General features: G+C 42.6%; 1 protein-coding gene across 1 annotated transcript in view; it reads right to left on the bottom strand.

Moving 5' to 3' along the window:
* Positions 1–22,229, bottom strand: part of CNTLN (centlein) — a 380,111-nt gene that overhangs the window by 185,900 nt on the left and 171,982 nt on the right. The window contains exon 12 of the mRNA XM_060236541.1: positions 3,806–3,931. Within this exon, the coding sequence (XP_060092524.1) occupies positions 3,806–3,931 (126 nt within the window). The remainder of the gene's footprint in view (positions 1–3,805; positions 3,932–22,229) is intronic.

A 22,229-nucleotide genomic window follows, 5' to 3' on the forward strand; every position in this document is an offset into this window, starting at 1 on the left:
TTTAGCCGATGTAATGAGATAGCCACCCTGTCAAACTCCTGCAGTGTTGCGATGGAGTCTGAGACTGCAGTGCCCCTTTCTTTGGCTAAGACTGAGAAGAGCCTCAGTAAAACTAGGAGGTGGGGTTCTCCTTTTACCCTGTTCTCTCTCTTTCTCCTGCTAAGTGCCTCTTCCAGAATATCTTGTGAGCTGACTGACCCTTCCTCCTTGGCTTTCCTTGGGATGCCCTAATAAAGAATTGCCTGAGGGTAGGCTGACCCTGGACTCCCCCTATGCCCTCTCTTAAGGACTGGGCTCATGGTCAGTGAATGGAACCTGGAGCAATGGCCTCCTTTGCTGGGCTCTCCCTTCTCTTGTTCCCCTCTCCCTTGAGGTTTTAAGAGGCTGCTCTGCCCAAGCCCCAAAAGATCCTGGCTGCTGCAAGTCTCCTTCTCTGGCCTTTTCCTGGGTGCAGTTTGCTGACTGAGTCCCACCTTTCTTCTGCAGCATGCACCAGGCTTGCAAAGATCTGCATTTCCAGACTTAACCTCACCCTTGTTTCCTTCCCCACAGCCTTTGGGTTGGTTGCCTCTCTCAGCAGTCCTTGGATGAGGCTGTCCTCCACCACTATCTCCCCTGGAGCAGGTGAGTACAGAGGTGGAGCTGCTATCTCTGGATACTCCCGTTCAGCAGGCAAAATGTGAAAAAATGTCACCTAACTTTTGATGAATCTGTTCCAAGTGTTGCTGCCTCCTCAAGAAGAAAATGTACCTGAGCAGGAAATACATTTAACCTGCTGTGAACTGTAGTTTGGACTACTTGGTAAACTAGGAACAAGAGTTGCTTTGGCTAGGAGAGCTGACAATATTAAAGCTTCTTTGAGTCCTCCTTCTAGCCTTAGCAAAAATTGTTCCCAAATGCACAGTGGAAAATGCAACCTTCATTTCAGGAAGACTTCACATTCCTCTTTTCTCTTCATCCTAATGCAACAGGTGTAAAGAAATCTAGAAGTCTGAACAGTTCAGTTGCTTAAAACAAGCTCAATGATTACAGTGAACTTTCTCTGCCAAGTGCATCCAACTGAATAGTTCTTTTTCTAGTGTGGAGTGACATAGGATGTGATGGGTGGACATATAAACTTCCCAATAGTTGCCAAATACATCTGTCCTCTTCTTTACATTCAATAAAATGGTTGGATTATTTAATGCTAACATGGATGAAAACTACATCGCATAAATTCTACTGTTAAGTAGCGAGACATCTGACTTAAATGCAACCAGGAAGCCTAAAGGAAGAGGCAAGTTATTTCTTCATGGAGTAGAAAGGACATGTTTTAGACACTAAAAATGAGCTCTGGTTTGTCATTGTGTGGAACAGATTTGGCAGGTCTTTGGGTTCAAACATTCTCCAAACTTTGCATACAGCAAGCCAAACATTTCCACATTTCAAAAGTTACAGTTTGAATAAATCACAGTATGGAAGGCAGAGGGGAAAAAACTATAAACAAGCTATGTTTTCCTGCAAAAGCAGAATCATTTAATTAACAAATTATGCATGAGTGGGGGAGGAAAAAGAGGGTGGGACACCATAAACCCCAGAAGCCTTCATGTAATAAGACAAGGTTTGTCACTGTATTTGAACTGTGTCCATGATTTGAACGTCTCTTAGAATTGCTATTTCTTCCCTCTGTTGTGCAATGTGACAGGACCAGTGTTCCCTCTAAGCTGAATTAGTGTGAGCTAGCTCACAGATTTTTAGCCTCCAGCTCACAGATTTTTGTCTCAGCTCAGGACAGATGACCCCAGGGCACAATAATTTATGCAGTAGCTCACAACTTTAATGCCTGTAGCTCACAACTTTAATGCCAGTAGCTCACAAAGTGGAATTTTTGCTCACAAGACTTTGCAGCTTAGAAGGAACATTGGACAGGACTCAGACAAATAATAGTTTATGCAGCTGGAACAAGTAATATGCACGTAAGAGATGGCAACTGTTATCTTTTATCTATTTAGATTTCTTTTCCCAGTTCTGATGCTGATATCCTGAGTCTGTGCTGTCCCCCCCATACTCTTTGATATTGGATGCATTCACACACACTGAATAACATGCTTTGCAACTGGATTTTTACTGTGTAAGAATAGCAAAATCCACTTGCAAACAGTTGCCATGTGAAAGAACTCATCGTTTCAGCACTTGAAAAGACATGTGCGAACAATAGCACCTCGTCCTGCAACAAGCCCAATCAGGATCGAGCACTAACAGCATTTTAAAATCATCCATTTAATGCTTTAAAATGGCAGTGGCATCTCTGTTATAGATACAAGGATGCTGTCATGTTTAGTTTGGCCCTGAGAGAGTGGTTCTGAGAGCACTGAAGCCTTTATGGATAAATGTGAGCAAAGGTAGAAAGTTCTGTATATATATAACATCATTTGCAAGCAAAGTATATTTAATGCACAATGAACTGAATTTCTTATGTTGTACGCTTCTGCACATTATTTGCGGTTACATTATTATTCCATGGACAGAAAATATTCATATTTTCCATGATATGCAGTATCATATGTAATATTTGGTTTCACTCTTCTCCAGAACACTTAGATGTTCTATAAAGGAAAGCCAGAGAATGAGTTGCATTCTTAAGCTGCTATTATTTACTATTCCAGAATTTGTCCCACTATTTATGTGAGCTTGAACCTCTGAAGCAAGGATCTTTGGAGAGGCAAATCCTTGGCAAAAGTTGGTAACATCACAGGTCAAGCTAAAGAAGCTGGTGCTACAGAAAGGATAGTGCTTTAGTACCAGCTGGAAAGCTAAAGTGAGGTACTTCAACATTCTGCTGCTGACAGAATATCCTGGATGTTCCTGTCAATGCAGGCAACACTCCCAACAAACACACTGAATGAGGTCTCATAAGAACTGAAAACTGCTCAGAGTTTAAAGTACGCTCATTGCTAGATAACAAAATCAACTTGACAAAGATGTTTTAAAACATCGTTACAGTAGGCTAATTATGCAATGCCTACTGTCTTTTTTTTTATCTGGTGCAAAAGGGAACATTCTTCCTTTACCAGGGTGAGTATAATCGTCTATGAATTATAAAGATCAAAGAGGCAAACTGTATGTTTTCTAAAGTAAGAATTCCTTCACCAAGTTTTACACTTACCACAGCTAAAAGAGCTGTGTGAAGGGATCAGCACTAAACCCAAAGGACAGGCTGTGCACGGCAAGAAAGAGAGCAACTCCCTCGTGCTTTTTGCAGGTCACTACGAAGGACCATGTTAGCAGATCCACTCCAGACCCTTAACAGGCAGCTCTGCTGCTACCAGTAATTAGCTTGGACAGCTCTGGCTCCAAGAGTAGCAGCAAGGCTACACCATAATGAGCTCAGCTGGGATTAGCAGGACAGGGCAGGGAACCAAGAGAGCGGAGGCATTCTGCATTGCGTATGTATCGAGGAGATCAAACAAGGATGGCTGGCTAGGTTATCCCCTCACCACCTCATTCCAAAAATGAAGCATGGCAGTGTGTAAAATACAGGCTAATGAAGAGCGACACCTCCAACAGATGAGAGCCACATTAATTAACACAATCCCTAGATCATGTAATACAGTTTCAGTTAGTGCTAGCAAACTTGTCACTGATTTCAGAGGCGGGGGAAGGAGGAGGACTTATTTTTTCCCTCTTTGTTTTTGGTAGATGTTTTAATTTTGGTATTTGAAAGGAATTCCTCAGAGTGGCCTTCAAGCCCCAACAAGAGAAAAACTCATAACTAGCACTATACTCAATGTAAATGTATTTAAAAACAAATCAACCAGAAACTCACTTTTCAATCAGTAGCTTTTTGTGTTCCTTTTTGAAATAAGCCAGCTCATTCCATACAGCATCAGAATCTTCTTGGCATAACTGTTGGGGATCCGAACGTTTCTTTCCCCTATCGCTACTTCCGATCCTGTTTTTTTAAGAAAAATAAGTAAATAACAGATTTTTTTTGTAAATCCAGGGGGAAAATGAACATCCTTTCTACCCAATATCTGATAATCACTGCAAATAGCAATATAGTTAAAATAAATTTTGGAATAAAGAAAACAGAACTCCTGTTAACCCATGCCAAAAAGTCAAACTAGGAACAGGACACTCACAATTCAAAACTAATGTTAGACTGTAGTTGTCCCATTCATAGTCAGTAGAGAGAAAATTAAGGGCAGAAGTCTCAAGCAGCTTTTCTGAGCAAGATTAAGAGCCACCATTTCTCCCAGAAATCAGTGTCAACAGTTCCCTAAGTACAACAACTACACCCAAATCGAAGGAACCCAGAAACTTTCAAAAAGAGCACAATATAAAGAGAAGCAATGTTGACCTTAAAAGGAAGCACGAGAAAAGCCCCTTGAATCCTCTGTTTTTAAAGTTGATTGATATGTCTTGAAAATACATGATACTGAAATGTAGTTAATGTTCTCTGGAAAAATCATACACATACATATATTTGCATCTGGCTCTTTGTTTCTATGGGTATTGAACCCACAGAAGTAAGATTCATAATTTTTTACTCCTGTATGAAGAACCCATCTATTGTAAAGCTAATGTACTAAAGCAGAGGAACATATCTGAGCCTGGGAACAATCACTTCAACTGTTAAACTAAAATATAGTTTTCCATTAACTATTAACTAGTTGAAAGTGAGTATTTTCTAAAGTGTATTTCAGCTCAAATCTCAACCATGAAACTAATCAGGTGGTCTTCAATAATTCACTTCTGAAGCTAGCTTGGATCTTCAGGAGCTCCTTTATCAGTGCAGCAGCAGCTCTTACAATGGAACAGCTGTACTGTTTGCAGAGGGGGAGACGGAGATTTTTGCCAATTTGGCTCTCCCACCTCCACACAGACACACAATTTGCCTCCACACTGTCCTTTGGATCTATTCACCCACAGCACCATGGAGGGCTGCAAAAAGAGGCAGGAAAGCGTCCTTCCATTAGTGCAACTCCATTCACACTGCATGGGATCTAACACACTATCTTCCAGCCTAAACCACCTCACAAGCACATAATGAGATAGTCTCACATACTTTGCTTTTATCTCCTTGAGGAAAAAGAGGCCAGAGGCATTCCTAGCAATGTGGATAAGTGAAGAAGATCCTGCTGGATTGCTGATTTTCACCTGGCTTCTCTCTTCTTCTTCTTGCAGGCTTTTAGCTTGGTCTGGATTGGAGAGGCAAGCCATTGGGCCTGTGCTCTGTGAGAAACTGCTTTTCAGACCTGGATTAGCTACAATTTGTTTGTTTGTTGTTTTTGTTTTTGTAGTTGGTCTATCAAAGTTAGTATTGTCTACTGAGACTGACAGTGCCCCCCCCCCGAAGGTCTCAGGCTGAGGTCTTTCACATCATCTACTGCCAGATCCTTTAACTGGAGATTCCAGGGATTAAATCTGGGACCTTTCCCATGCCAAATGGATGCTCTACCACTGAGCCAACATCTCCTCCCCTTGCAACGTTGCAAGCTTCTGGTGGGAGCCATGCTGGTCTCTGAAATAACAGACAGCCCTGCTGACAGGTCCTGGGGAAATGCCAAATGAATGAGAGCAGTAGGAAATTGGTTGCCAGGTATTTTCTCAGCAACTCACAAATCCTGTCACATCTTCCAATAGAAGAAGAAGAAGAAGAAGAAGAAGAAGAAGAAGAAGAAGAAGAAGAAGAAGAAGAAGAAGAAGAAGAAGAAGAAGAAGAAGAAGAAGAAGAAGAAGAAGAAGAAGAAGAAGAAGAAGATTGATTTATTTATTTATTTAGAATTTATATCCCGCCCTTCCCACAAGTGGCTCAGGGCGGCTTCCAGCATTAGATCCAACATAAATTAAACAATATTTAAACATGTAAGGGAATAACTTTAAAACAGATAAAACAGATAAAACCATAAAATTAATAAATATTCCAATATATACAGAGATCTGGCAGGTTGCATTAAAATTCTCAAGCTAGGTGTAGGCTAACCGGAAGAGGGTTGTTTTACAGGCCCTGCGGAACTGAACAAGGTCCCGCAGGGCCCTCACCTCTTCCGGTAGCTGATTCCACCATGTAGGGGCCATAACAGAGAAGGCCCTTTCTCTTGTAGCTTTCAAGCGGGCTTCTTTCGGCCCAGGGACAGTAAGGAAGTTTTGTGATCCCGACCTCAGTACTCTCTGGGGAACATGCGGGGAAAGACTGTCCTTCAGGTAGACAGGTCCCAAGCCATATAGGGCTTTAAAGGTGATGACCAGCACCTTGTACTGGACTCGGTATATCACTGGAAGCCAGTGCAGAGTCCGAAGACCCGGCTGAATGTGCTCCCACTTTGGGAGGCCAAATAACAGCCGGGCCGCGGCATTCTGCACCAGCTGCAATTTCCGAGTTCGGGACAGGGGCAGCCCCATGTAGAGGGCATTACAGTAGTCCAACCTCGAGGTGACCGTAGCATGGATCACTGTTGCTAGGTCGTCGCGCTCCAGGAAGGGGGCCAACTGCCTTGCCCGCCTAAGGTGAAAAAACGCGGATGATGATGATGATGATGATATTGGATTTATATCCTGCCCTCCACTCTGAATCTCAGAGTCTCACAGCGGCTTACAATCTCCTTTACCTCCCCCCCTCAGAACAGACACCCTGTGAGGTGGGTGGGGCTGAGAGAGCTCTTACAGCAGCTGCCCTTTCAAGGAGAACCTCTGCCAGAGCTATGGCTGACCCAAGGCCATTCCAGCAGCTGCAAGTGGAGGAGTGGGGAATCAAACCCGGTTCCCCCAGATAAGAGTCCGCACACTTAACCACTACACCAAACTGGCTCTCTAGCAGTGACAGAGTTGATTTTAGTGATGGTATGAGTTGCAAGTGGTCAGCAGGGCATTTTTAACAAATAACTGTGCTGGGTTATACTCTGCTATTATGGAGCAAGCCTGGGGAGGCAGAATGGGAATCTGAAGTAATTTCTTCTGCTTCCTCCCTCTCCTTCTCCTAAGGTGATTCAAGCCAACATCTTCTTTACAACACAACAAATAAGTTTACAGTCTCTTCTTTAGAAGGGCTCAGTGCTTAGTGGTTTGGTGGATAAGACAAGGAATGTAACAAGTTATTGGTTAGTATAGCAAGGGACCACAGAATTCTGATTTAAAACAGTTACAAATTCACACACACACAGTTTTACTGAACTGACAAGCTATTTCTGTCAGAGAAGGAATGGTTTTATTTTGAACTTCTCTAAATCCAAGAATCTCACCCTACTGAAATAGCATTAGCTTGCCTCTTGGAATATTTCCCTCAATCTCCTCACAAGTCCCAACGTACTATTTCCGTATGATAACATAGGATACCAGCTCTATTCCTGCCTCTTTATTGGCCTTTGTGCCCTATATACCTATATTATAGATGTATAAGTTCCTTTCCTTCACTGGGTGAAGCTTAACTAATCTCCTAGAAGATTCCCTTTTTATCTGTTGTTTCCCAAAACCTGGTCAGAGGCAATGACTGACTTTCCCTCCACTTAACTCTGCCCCTGCCCTGAAGTTCTCAATTAACCAGTGAGCCACTGGTTAATTATATTTAGAATCTAACTACTCTCCCTATAGGCAAGGGTTTGTTAGGATACCTGAAGGACAGAATTAGAAGCCATCCATCACACCTGGCCTTGCCAATGAGAATTTCTCTCCAACCCCCAATACTTCCTGTTCACATGGGTAGGATGGAAATGGTCAAAAAGGCATGACATAAAAGAGGATCCAGAAGCAGACCAAGGATGTTGTAGCTAACCCTGCTAAAGAGCACTGGGTGCAGAGGTTAGTGGACTGGTGTCGTAGCCACCTTCCCTCTTTTCATTGAGGCCTGGTGAACTCTCTAGTGGTAAGAACAGGAGGGGCAAGTAATGGGCCAGGAGTACGAGGAACACCACAGCTTTGAATTTCATCCTTTCCCCCCTTTTGTAAGTCATTTTAATTTCCTCTAAGAAGAAAATGCCCTAAAAATGCCCAGATAGACATATATGTGATAAAATAATATCTATTTTTTGTTTGGGACTAGTAATCAATGGACATCCCTTAAGATAAGAAATATTATGCAAATATGTAGTTTCACTTATCACAGAACAGTATGTTAATGCTGAACAGATTACAGCTGAGTGTAAAATTCTGTAGGAAATGTGGAAATAGAAATTATGTTTCAGAAACCTACACCAAATGTTGAATTTGACACTGTCCATTTTGACCCACACGTATGTGACATTAGGATTGTGAGACTTGGCATTAGAACTTGTTCCACTTGCAGTGTATGGTAAGTAAGGCAGTAAAGAATTGAGTGTGATCCTATGCAATCAAGGGATAGAAAAGGGTAAATAAAAAAACATCATAGTTTTAAGACTTCTCTCAGTTGAATAATCAAAAACATGATTTCATGCTTTAAAATTAGATTGGAAGAACCAAATGATAGGACATGTTAACTACAGTTAACAGAATTTAATGTTAGTTACAAAAGCTGCAACAGAGGAGACTGCAAATATACAATTCAAATTTAACTCCAAAGAGTACAAAGCAGTGCCATTTTCTCTGAATTAATATTATAACCCAGTTTTTGTATTTCTTCATGTAACAGAAGTCCCACATTGCAACCATGAATTATCTGTATAATCAGGCAACTGTAGTTGCTAAATCTCTATTGCTGTTCTTATTTATTTGTTATTTTATTAGGTTTTTGTAATGTTCGTTCCTGGGAGAATATCTACTCCTATATGATTCTTCCAATCCACATGCACAACTTCTTGCTTTAAGATCTTCCTATGAGATTCTGCTTAGGTATTGTATTTTGTGTAAACTGGAATTTCTGCCTTTGGAGTATTGGTGCCTCAAAGGTCCTGTCCCATGCATAATATGGACAGAAGGCAAAATGAATGGCTACATCATGCCAATAATGTAGCTTCACTTCTCTTCACTAACTTCTCTTCACAACTATCTAGCTGGGTGTGGGAACAAGGCTTACCATGGAAGGAAGGATGGTTAGCCCTAACTGGTTCTGCTTAAAAAGGCTGGCCCCAGGCCTCTCCCCTTTTCTCCTTTATGCCAGGAAAAATCGCATCAAGGAGAACAGGATTTATTTACAGCTGGCAACCTGGATGCTCTAAAACAGGGGTCCCCAACCACCAGGCCGTGGACCGGTACCAGTCCATGGCCTGCTAGCAACTGGGCCATGGAGCAAAGCAGGGGCACTGCCGTGGACGAAAGAGGCAGTGCAGCCTTGCTCCAACACTGCCCTCCCTTGCAGGAAAGGTCTGCCTGGGTCAGCAGAAGGGGCAGCATTGCTGAAACCTTGGCCTACCCCCTCATTTATAGACCTCTACCAATCAGCTGATCAGCAGGGGTCTTTAAATGGGTGGGGGAGGCAGACTGGCCTTCTGTCACCAGGTCACCTAGCCGGGAGGCAGCAGAAGCAGCCCCAGACTCCCCCTCCTCCCATTTAAAGACCCTCAGTAGGGCAGGGATGGAGTGTGGGGGGGGGGCAGCCTGGGGCAGCAAAAATCCCAGCGCTGCCCCCCCCTACCACTGGGCCGTGGAAAAATTGTCTTCCACGAAACTGGTCCCTGGTGCCAAAAAGGTTGGGAACTACTGCTCTGAAAGGCTTTCCCCCAACTTTACCATCATGACTATCTATCCCTTACAGATTTAGAGCTCCTCCCTTCTGACTAAACTATTGTGGAGCCCACCTGCATAGTAGGGGGCTATTATGGGAAAACTTAAGAACAGATGGCTCATTGCTGGTTGGGAGGGGAAGACATGGGGAAGCAAGCCATTTGCTAAAATTAGTATCATAGCAACTTTCTTGACCCTGAAGAAAATAGGAAGAAAATAAACTTGTTTTCAATAAGTTCTTCAAGATTTTTATCTACTTTGTGCTTTTTTCACATGCATATAAGACATAGCACTTTTGGTGGTGTGACTGGATATTTCAGAGAAAAGTGACATTGAAGTTTTTAAAACAATTAAGAAAAATTAAGCAGTTTGCATTGAGGGAGCAATCACAAAATGCTACCCCAAACCAAAAACAGTGGACCTGTGGCTAGTTCTGCCTGTCTTTTTTAAATTATTTATGTTATTTATATTCCATTTTTATCACTTTAATAGGGTAGCAGGACTGTCATAGTTCAACAACTGCATGTTGGGTAGGGATGGTCATCATGCTAGACCTGTGCACATAACATAGAAAACACATGACTGCCTACAGTCTTTGCACTTGTTCCAGACACTGAGCACATGGCATTCTCAGGAGGCATATACATGACAAAAGCAGTCAGTGCTCTTAGACTAAAGAGAATCACATGGCATGGGGTAGGGGGAACAGTTAACATAAGGCTACATAGAAAAGAGGAAACCACTTGCCTCCTATATGTGCCAGGAAGACTGGGTTGCATACTGCTAGCTAAGGATGGGAAAAGTCAACATCAGGTTCCTTTTAGGCACTATTGAGAATCCAACTCAATTTATCTAATTTCCATGCAAACAATCATGCAAACTGTGGGACTGTAAATTCCCACTTATCCTGCACACATTTTGGAGGCACACAAGGAGGTAGTGATTGTACAAAACCAATTTTGGCATCCTTCGGATTCACATTCTAGACCAAATTCTGTCCTGTCCAAGTTAAAAAAAACAAAACAGTCAGCATTAACACTTCAATGCTTTGTCAACCCCATCTATTCCAGCTTATATTTGATTATCAAGTTACAGCGATGTAATAATATAATTCGCTCCAAATAAGTAACAGATACAGATATTCTTCTTCCTTGAAGCAACTTGGATGTAACAATGGCTGGTTACAAACGGGTGGTTTAAACCACCCCAGGGACGGCATGCGAGTGCTCCAAAAGAGCATGTCTACAAGCACACATCTGCCTGCTGTCCTCATCCTACCCCCGAGTCATCCGCAACTTACCAGGAACTAGCTTTTAAAAAGGCACCTCTGAGGTGCCTCTCCGGCTGTCTGGATGACTGCGAAGCCCCTGGGGAGCTGCGGATGGAGTACATGAGCACTCTGAACACTCCCCAGGGTGCCTGCAGCCCGTCCCTCTTCTGCAGGCCATCAGGACACTCCTGGGTGCTCCTTTTTCAGGCAGCTCACTTCCAGGTTGCCTTGATGCTGCCTGGAGCTGCCCGTCTGTAAGCAGCCAATATCACCTTTTCCCAGCAATCAAACAGCATGGTTTTGTTTCTGGGAAAATGCTACTTCCCCCACAGGTGACACTGCAGTAGTGCTGTGTGGAATGTTGTTGTGCAAATGTTAGGGGAACCTCCAGGAAATTCTTCCTATTACCTTCCTGTCCATTTTAAGATTTGTAATTTTTTTTAGACATTTCTTTAGCAGCTGATGTGCATCAACATGTAGCTCTTTAAATGTTAAAGAAACTGAGAATACTGGGATTGCAACTCTTCTTCCCCTACAGTATTGCCACCGCTTTGAAAACTATGAGGTTTTTTATATATAGTTATTTGAAGTTCATGCATTCTCTCTTTTCTCTAATACAGCACTAGAAGCACATGCTGGCAAGATGATCCTCCCCTGCAGCATGTGTGGTACGATGTGTGCTTACAGAAGCTGCACTGTGATTTGGCATACAGTAAGGAGACCTTTAAGTCCTCATGCTAGATTTCCACATTCCCAACAAACCATCATTTTATCCAAAGTGGATGAAGCATTATGCTATTTACTCTCTTCCCTACAAACCCTCATTTGTCACTTTGCCCAGTCTGGTGAAAGCAACAAACTCTGTTATATTGACAGTGTGTAAGTCTTTATTTCCCAGACTGCACTTAAGAGCAGAAAGAAGGCATTCAGAGGAGTGTGGAAGTTCAGGGATTTTGTTTTTTCCCCATAACCCCATACTGCCTTGAACCTCATTGAGAAAGGAAGACTATAAACAATGTAAATAAATAAATAATAGCCTCAGAATACACCAGCTTAGAAGTACATATTTAAACATCTCTATCCAGCCTTCAAACCACCTCTGTTAGCCTCCTGCCTTGAAAAGCCTACAGGGTAACCATGAGTGGACTTTGACTTGACAGCACTTTAACACACACATCCAGCCTTATCTCTTTGGATTCAAGGCTGGGTGTGTGTTTTTAAAATAGTCCCTCAAGCATATATGGGCACTAGTAATTACAGACTTTATACACAAATTGCAGCTTTATAACAACTTGCACAGTTTCCTCTAGTGAACTGTATTACAGCTTTCATTGGAGAAGTTCAGTGGTGCCCAGCACTGCCCTATTCCCCAACACAGTTGTTTCTTCCAGTAGAAACTTCGTATTCATCAACATAACATATCATCAGATGTTGAAGATTTTTCTGGAGAAAGGTAACATCAGCTTCCATCTTTATAAATTTTACACCTTCACTGAACTGATACTCTGTGACTGCAATGCTACACTTCTAGTAAATTACTGGAATGTGAATGCTTTAATTTAATTCAGTAAATGTAGAATTCTCAAAGTAACTCAGAGTATTAAAGACAGAAAATTAAAGAGCTGTGACATCTTACCAGCTCAACACACCTATAATCCCACAGAGCCATCATCAAGAGGCTCCCATTTGGTTGACAAAAAAAAAAAGACAAGAAAGTAAATAATGAAAGCAGAAAGATGGTCATTTCATCTCTTTTAATAAACCCAGGCACACAGCTACAATCTATTGGGAATAAAGAGGCTGCAAAGGCCCCTACAGAAATCAATACGGCCTTGATTCAGAGTTATTCCTAAAAACCTGGTCAAAGAAGTATCAGAATCTCAATTAGTCTTGCTATTTTCTTCCCACAATTTCTAAACCCATTCCTTGAAGAAATGTAATGTGGTCATCTTTGTCCCCTGCACAAGCACATAAATATTGCCAATATACTCTTTATATTTAATAAATTATGTAATCTATGGAATGCTGAAACTAATTTACACAGAAATGATAACTCATTTCTTAGTCCAAATGGACCACTGAAACCTTGTTTCTTGATACAGACTCTCAGTAAGATATAGAACTTTCATAAATCAACAATAATTATAGTATAAATCAAGGGTGTCAAACATAAGGCCCACAGTCCAAAACAGGGCTTTCTTCCAACCTGCAAACAACTGCTGAAACAGAGGGAAGAAGAAGGTGATGATGATGACATTAGATTTATATCCCACTCTATACTCTGAATCTCAGAGTGGTCACAATCTCCTTTACCTTCCTCTCCCCACAACAGACACCCTGTGAGGTAGGTGGGGCTGAGAGAGCTCTTACAGCAGCCGCCTTTTCAAGGACAACTCCTACAAGAGCTTTAGCTGACCCAAGGCCATTCCAGCAGCTCCAAGTGGAGGAGTGGGGAATCAAACCTGGTTCTCCCAGATAAGAGTCCGTGCACTTAACCACTACACCAAACTGGCTCTCAAAGCAGGAGGCTGCTCAGGGGGGATGAGTGGGTGAGCAGGTACATATAGTGAGGTTGAAGCTGTCAAGAAATAGACATGAAATTGCTAGCGGTCAGGACTATGAGGTAAAATAGTGGGGGGGATGGCAGCATAGGGGAAGAAACAGGAGACAAGGTGGTTTTATTCCCTTCCACTTCCTCTGAACACAGCTCAGTGAGGACTGGCAAAGCCACTACATGGTGGAGCAGAAACCGGTGGCTGGTGCTGCCACCTCCACATCAAACAGTGACTGTGAAGGAATAGTTTTCAAAGTAGTGGACAGATGACTTCCGGAGGAGGAAAATGTCGAGCTGAGCTGTCTCTCATAACGGGAGCAGGCTGGAACTTCTGTTCGGGGTAGTGGAAGGCAAATTAATGCCTACTGCCTACTTTTCTCAGTTAGAGAATAGTCCAAAACATGCATGGGAAACTTAAAGGGAGCCCTGAAGGGGGTCTTCTTTGAGGCTTTGAGGGGTCTCAGGGGAAGTTGCATAGTCATCGTTTGCAGAAGTGCCCAGAGTCATTTATTTGACATAAGCTCGTCAGGATCCTAACCTTCTTGGACATTGTTAAACATCTAAAGCTTTGAAAGACCAGTGGAAACTTGGATAATTGGAAGAAAAGGTACAGAAGAATCTTTTTTTATTCCGGAGCTATTTATAGCTTAAAGGGACAAAAATAAAAGGTGGGAAAAGGAAATATAGAGAGCTTGGAAGAAGAGGAAGGAAGGGGTGAAATTTATAAATATAAAGGGCAGTGTTAAAAACTGCTAAAACGTGAGAAGGAATTTATTGTTTTGTCTACTTGCGGTTTGGAAGTAAAAGCAACATCGTCATACTGGAACAGACCTGCAGCACATCTGAGCAAGACAGGAAATGCGTCAAGTATCGTGAGATCTCCTTGTGAGTTGGTGGCAATTACAACAGGAAGCAGTAGAAAGAAAACCTACTCTAGCAATATATACCATTGAGAAACATCGGCGGCCATTGCTGGGAGGCTAAATTAAAAATATTGTTTTTAAAAGAATTCGGGACATTAAACATTGTTGGGATCAATTGAAAAGAGGGTAAGAAGATAAGTGCTATTGGTCATATACTCTGTGGGCTCCTAGGAAATTTTTAAAAGGAAAGAGAAATTTTAAGAAGTAGTAAAAAGTTGCGGCCGCCATTTTGGAAATTTTAAAGGCTTTTAAAATAAATATCTGGACTTTGGGGGCTCAGAGGACAGCGAAATTGGGCTTGCCATAAAGGCCAAGTCCCAATCTTCTGAACCTGATAGTCAAAAATTTCGTCATTTTTTAAAGGTTTTAAAATTTTTAAAAATTCATCTTGGCCTAGGAAGCTCAGAGGAAGATGAAATAAAGTTCATTATAAAAAGCAAACCCAAATCTTTTGAACTTAACAGTTAAATCTGAAATTTGTGAGATAAATTTTTTTGGTATTTTTGATTTTTTTTTTCCTCTCTAAATGTCTGAATCTAAGCAGACCCAACAAAGGGCTCTTTCATTAGAGAAAATGCAGGAACAATTGGATGCCATGGAAGCCAGAATAATGAAAGGAGTTAGAAAGATGATAGATGAATCAAAAGAAGAAATTATTGCAGAGATGAGAAAAGACATGGAAGATCTCAAAAAGGAGACTGGGGAAACAGTTAAGAAAGTGCAGGAGGTAGAAGGAAAAATGAAAGTTGAAAATTCAAGAAAAAGTGACAATTCATGACTGCAAATTGATGGAAACTCAGATACGTCTGAGAGGAGTACCTGAAGTGGAGGACGGTGATTTGAAAGGATATATAATAAAAATAATTGCAGAATTCTTAGAAGAAGACCCTGATGAGACCAAAAATATGTATGACTATATGTACAGAGTGAATTCACTCTTTGCCAAGAAAAACAACCTACCAAGAGATGTTGTTATAAGATATATGACAAAGGAAATGGTGGGAAGGATCATGAACAAAAATTTTGAAAAGACATTGATAGTGGGAGGCAGTAAAGTGAGAATCATGAAGGAGTTGCCAAGTCAAGTGATAAATGATAGAACATATAAAAAGCTGACAGAAAAATTGAGAGACAATGGCACGAGGTTTAGATGGATAATACCTGAAGGCTTGAGCTTTGAACTCCAGGGGAAAAGAGTCACAATTGCAAATGCGCAGGAGTTGCGCAGATTTTTTGAAGAAAATAAAGACTTTGCACCATGATGGATTACAAATTATTGTCTTGGAATGTTAACGGACTAAATTCACCACAAAAAAGAAGGGCAACATTTCATTGGATTAAGAAACAAAACTTTAATATAATTTGTTTGCAAGAAGTACACATTAAACAAAAGAATTATAAATTTTTATGGAATAAACAATTGGGACTAGAATTTTATTCATTGGCTGAACAGAAGAAAAGGGGAGTGATTTTTTATATTAAACAAGAATTGGAGCCAAAATTAGTATTTAAAGACAAGAATGGAAGATTTGTAGCAGTGGAGATAATATTAAATGGGAAAAAAACGTTGTTATTGGGACTGTATGCGCCTAATGGTGCAAAGGATGCCTTTTTAAAAGACATTATACAACAATCTGATGAGCTGACTTATGATCAAGTATTGCTAATGGGAGACTTTAATGGAACAGTTAAGAATTCATTGGATAGATCTGGAGGGGGAAAAAAACGATGGGAAAGAAGGGAAATTGCCAAAATCTTTCTTTGAATTGGCTAAACAAGAAAATTTAGAAGATATATGGAGGAAATTTAATCCTGAAGTGCGGGACTATACTTTTTTTTTCAGCAAGACATAAAACTTTCTCTAGAATTGACATGCTGTGGGGAACTAAAGACTTAAGTCTTATAACAAGGAAGATAGAGATTTTACCCTAAATTGGGGCCGACTATAACCCAATAATGTGGATTACAAAATTGTCCAAGAAATTGAGAAGATGGAGATTGAATGAAGATTTGCTACAGAATAAAGAAACAGTGACATTCCTAGAAAAGGAAAGTAAAGCTTTTTTCCAAGTGAATGATAAATAAGATATTGATTTTCAGACGGTCTGGGATGCTTATAAAGCAGTAATGAGAGGAGTGTTGATTACTTTGAATAATAAAGACAAAAGAAGAAAAGAAAAACAGTTAATGGACATTCAAAATGAAATAAAGAAAAAGAAAAAAGAGTCAAATTTATAATGAGAAGTAGCTTAAACTAATGTATGACCGGCATGGGGATTCCAGTACTCCAGTACTGGGGAGGGGAAGGTGTGACGGTGGGAACAGACATCATTATAAGGGAACAAGGCCAAGACATGATAGTGCGCAGTCCCCTTCCAGTCTGTGTCTGATCCCGACAGTGGCAGGTAGAGGGGTCAGGTTGAATTACTTGCCTCCGTCACTGGTATTATGCAATACCAGGTCCATAAATAATCAGACCTCAGTCCTTCAGAATTTCTTGCTTGAGCAGGACGTGGACCTGGCCTGCGTGACTGAGACCTGAGTGCGAGATGGGGAAACTGTAGCTATCTCCCAAATGGCTCCCCCAGGATACTCAGTCTTTCACCAATTGTGGACTAGCGGGCGAGGGGGAGGGGTGGCTCTACTCTTTCCTGGAAAGAGCCTTACTCTTTCCAGGCTCTTCCGGCCCCAGAAATCAATGGCATTGAATGTGCCAGTCTGGCGTGGGACATTGGGGAGGGGTTGGCGATATGGATGGTGTACCGTCCGTCTAACACAGCAGCTGGCGCCTTACTGACCCTGATGGAGGCCGTAACAGGCTGGGCATTGGAGTACCCAAGGCTTTTGATCCTGGGTGACTTCAATGTCCATGCCAATGACACGACCTCCACTCAGGCGATGGACCTAGTGTCATCCATGGCAACACTGAGACTCTCCCAATTTGTTACTACACCCACCCACCAGGAGGGGCACATGCTAGATTTGATCTTTGCGACGAGAATTTTAGTGGACGGTATTACTGCTGAAGCAGTGCCATGGTCGGATCACTATGGCCTCAAGGCTCGTGTGGATGTCCCACCCCAAGCCCGTTTAGGCAGTGAGTATATTTTAGCTCGCCGCGGAGCCAGATGGACCTGGAACAGTTCCAAATGGCTCTTCCCCTGGCGATTCCCTGGATAACCTGGTTGAGTCTTGGCATGGTAGACTCTCCAGAGCCATCGATGAGATCGCACCTTGGCACCCTCTGCGCCCTTGTTCTAAGCTAGCACTGTGGTATAACCCAGAATTGCAGCAAGTGAAACGAGGACTCAGACTGCTAGAGAGGCAACGGCAGTGTACTCGAGATGAAGCGACTAGAACATCTTATAGAGAGTTTATGAGGTCCTATGAGATGGCAGTCAAAGCCACAAAGAAAACCTACTTTGCGGCCAAGATTACGTCTGCAGTTTTGTGCCTGGCACAATTGTTTAACACAGTTCGGACCCTTACAACACTGCCACAACACAGGCCAAATTTTAGGGAATTGGAGACCAGCTGTGAGGCTTTTGCGAACTTTTTTGCAGATAAGATCTCGTTGCTCCGCCACGACCTCCCTGCCACATTGGAGACAGAATGTGAACTCGAGGCCCCGTGCCTGTCTTCTGGTTCAAATCTAGATTGCTTCGATACACTCAGCCTGGAGGAAGTTGACAGAATCTTCTCAACTGTACGCCCAACAACTTGTGATCTGGACCCTTGTCCCTCCTGGCTAATTAAAGCTTGCCAGAGGGAGCTTAGATATCCTATATGGGATATCATAAATAGATCCCTCATGGAAGGGTGGTTTCCAACGCCTCTTAAAGAGGCTGTGGTCAGCCCTATTGGCAGCGTTCGATACGGTCGACCATCGGTTGCTGAACCGCCACCTCGCTGACGCAGGGATTCAGGGGTTGGTTTTGCAATGGCTTTCCTCCTTCCTAGATGGTCAGCAACAAAGGGTGGCGATTGGGGGTGAACTGTCCTGGAGGCCTTGATTGCAGGGTGCCTCAGGGGGTGGTGCTCTCCCCGATGTTGCTTGACATCTCTATGTGCCCCCTTGCCCAGATTGCCTGGAGGTACGGGTTGGGTTGTCACCAGTACGCTGATGACACCCAGCTCTATCTACTGATGGACGGCCAGCCTGGCTGTGTCCCAGAAAACCTGGAACTGGTGCTACAAACTGTGGCTGGATAGCTTAGGCTGAGTAGATTGAAGCTCAATCCAGCGAAGACGGAGGTCCTTTGCCTGAGTCACAGCAGCCTGGGTGGGGAAATTTCCCTACTGGCATTTGACGGTGCACCACTGACAATGGCGCACAAGATCAAGAACTTAGGGGTACTACTGGAGCCTGCCTTGACAATGGAGGCCCAGATAGCAGCCACTGCTAAATCTGCTTTTTTCCATCTTAGGAGGGCAAGGCAGTTGGTCCCCTACCTAGAGCGCAGCAACCTGGCAACAGTGATCCATGCAACTGTCACCTCAAGGCTGGACTACTGTAATGCCCTCTACATGAGGCTGCCCTTGTGCCAAACACGGAAGCTGCAACTAATGCAGAACCCGGCTGCCGGGCTGTTAGTGGGGCTCCCCAGGTGGGAGCACATTCAGCCGGAGCTGCAGGAACTGACCTGGCTGCCCACAGTATACCGGATTTGTTACAAGGTGCTGGTTATTACCTTTAAAGCCCTATGGCCTAGGACCTGCCTACCTTAAGGACTGTTTCTCCCCACATGTACCCCAGAGGACACTCAGATCAGGATCACATAATCTACTAGTAATCCCCGGGCCGAAGGAGACCAAATTATAAACCACCAGAGACAAGGCCTTCTCGATTACAGCCCCCTGCTGGTGGAATCAACTGCCAGAGGAAGTGAGGGCCCTGCAGAACGTTGCGCAGTTGCACAGGGCCTGCAAGACTGTCCTCTTCTGGCTGGCATTTACTTGACACCACATCTGTATTCAGGGAAGTGGAAGAAATGCCGTCACCACTGAAATAGCACCAAACTAATATCTTGTTCTTAACTGTTTTAACTACTGAATTGTGTTTTATGTTGAATGCGTAATTTTAATGTTTATTAATGTAATTGTCTGTTGGGATTTTAAGCTGTGAGCCGGCTTGAGCCTGCTTTGGCGGGGAGGGTGGAATATAAATCAAATAAATAAATAAATATTGTAATAAAGAAGAACTAGAAATCAGTTCTAAATGTAACATCCTAAGTACAGATGTGCGTAAGGTAGTAGGTTTTGAGGAGAAACATTTTCAATTTTCTATTATAAGATATATAATAGCCCTGCAGTTTTGTTATATCGCCTCTTTGCTAAAAGTATGCAGAAAAAGTGAAAATATGCAGTTTTGAGTATGGAGTGATGGTGAAATTAATAATTCAGTTGAAAAACAGATTAGTTATGAAATCTGAAATATAAAATGTTGACTATAATGTATCTTCACAGAAGTAAATTTTATAGTATTTTATAAACAGTGAGTGACCCCCCAAATTTTTTAGTGTAATGAAGGGGATATTAGGAAGAAATATTTTCTACGTCATATATTTTGTTATATATAATCACCTTTTGGGATGGATGGATGGATGGATGGATGGATGGATGGATGGACGGGGACCATAAATAGACCAGGTGGTGTATTAGGCCTTTCTTCTGACGTGCCTGTGTTACAACTGACACCCAGACCAAGGCATATTCTTGATATTTTAACAGCAAAAAACATGGCAAAAGTATCACAGCTAATTGTTTCTTTCTGAGATCACATCTTGATGTCAGCAGATACTGAGCTACCTTGAACAATTGGGATGGCTGTGAACTAGCTGATGCTATAGTAGCAGAGTAGTAACATTGCTTTGCTGCAATCGCTGCCGCTACATAGTTGTTCCAATGGGCTCTATAGTATAATCTATCCGATTCAGTAAGACCCATATTAACAATAAACAGCTACTGTATGGCCCTGTGTGTACCCCAAGCAAACATGTACAATAAAAATATACAATAAAATAAGATATAACAATTTATATTAAATATATACTAACTAGGGGTGTGCAATTTTTTTCTCATTATTTTTAGACCACCACCACCACCACCACCACCCCAAAAAAACACCAGATCCCAATACCTGTAAGTATTCAGATCTGGGATTCTTTTGGAAATTCCAGATCTTTTCGAGTTCAATAGACCTGAATGGAAAATATAGAGGGGGGAAAAGCAGTGGCAAAGCCACCAATAAACAAACAAACAAACAAACCCCCAGCTACGAAGTGGCTCAGCTGGAGCTCTTTTTGGCAATCTGCTAAAAACAGCCTACAAAGGTGCTGAGCCCACATAGTGAACTCTCCTCACAGGCTCAGCTAGGGTTTTCTTGGGCAACCTGGTTTAAACTGGACTGCCCAAAAGAGCCTGTAAAGCAGTTGATCCCATTGGGAGAACTCTTCCTGCAGGCTCAGTTGGTGTTCTCTTGGGCAGTTCAGTTTAAACTGGACTGCCCAAACAACCCACAAAGCAGAACTCTCCCCTGCAGGCTCGGTTGGGGCTTTCTTGGCGAATCTGGTTTAAACCAGACTGCCCAAAAGAGCGCCAGCTGAGCTGGCAGGGACAGTGGACTCCCTGACACCTCCCCCCCCCGCTATCTTGCAGGCTATTTTCTGCAGTCCCTTTAAACATGCCCTGTATCAAGGGAATGCAGAAGAAACCCTGAGAACAGCTGAATGGTGGGAGTGATCTGCTCCAGCCCATCTCATGTTTTTCAGGGTTTCCTGGTAAGATCTATATCTGGGATATTTCTGGGAATTTTCTGGAGATTCTCCAAAAAAATCCCAGATACATTTGGGATGCCAACGTATATCCAAAAATACTGATAAGGTATTTTTCAGGTATATTTTCAGATCAGGTAGATCCAAAAGCTTACCCCAAATATTATGCAGTTACAAAAGCACCTCTGACCATGTAAGGCTGTCTTTCCCCACCACTTTACAATCTTAGCCAGTCCTTGTGTCCTTGGAGTGAAGAGAAGAGCTCCCTTCTTTGCCTTCTCACTTTTTCCTCAGCATGAAGCACAGCTGCTTAGGTGAGACAGCAAGATCACCAAAGGCACCCAGAGGAGAGGCAGCTCCATCTGGAACAAGAGAAGTAAAACCATGGCTGTCCCACTGTGGCCAACTTGTTCGTTTCCCAGGTGGCAGCTGTGGTTGTACTTTGCACCTAAGCTTGATCTCCTCCCAGCAATAGCCTGGGCACTAGTATGAGAGTGTAGAGACTACACAGAAGGGGGGCAGGGTTTGGAGAAGATAGGCCCTTTAGGTCCATCCCTAGCTCACAGCCTGCATTTCAGAGAGGCTTGCAGCTTACTTGCCCTTCACTCTCTGTAGTGGCAGCTTTTTCCAGGTGGGAACCTCCTGCCAGCTACGAGACCTACTGTACTCATTTTCCTGGAACATGAAGCAAGTTTCACATTGGGGAATAGTGCTCAGAAGAGACACAGGAGGCATATCAAAGAGAAACGTGTGGCTTCAAAGCTACTACAACTGTTTTAATTGGCTCTTCACTGCCAGTCAGAACAGATAATATTGACCTTGGAAGACCAATGGTCTCATTCAGTATAAAGTCAAGTCATGTGTATTTTCTCCTCTGCATCATCATACCATTATCAGCTGCAGCCCCAGTATATGATCCCATTTGCTGTGCAGGCTGGCAACAGGGACCAGATAACTTCCATCATCAAATGTGGCAGCAAAGCTATTTTGGGCCCTTTCCCAAATACACGGGGCTAAATGGAAAGTGTGGTGTTGTGAGAGAATGGAAGTAATGATCAGATTCCCAAATTAATTTCTATGAGTTCAAAATTAGT

The sequence above is a fragment of the Heteronotia binoei genome, chromosome 4 (assembly GCF_032191835.1).
Source record: "Heteronotia binoei isolate CCM8104 ecotype False Entrance Well chromosome 4, APGP_CSIRO_Hbin_v1, whole genome shotgun sequence".
NCBI lineage: Eukaryota > Metazoa > Chordata > Lepidosauria > Squamata > Gekkonidae > Heteronotia > Heteronotia binoei.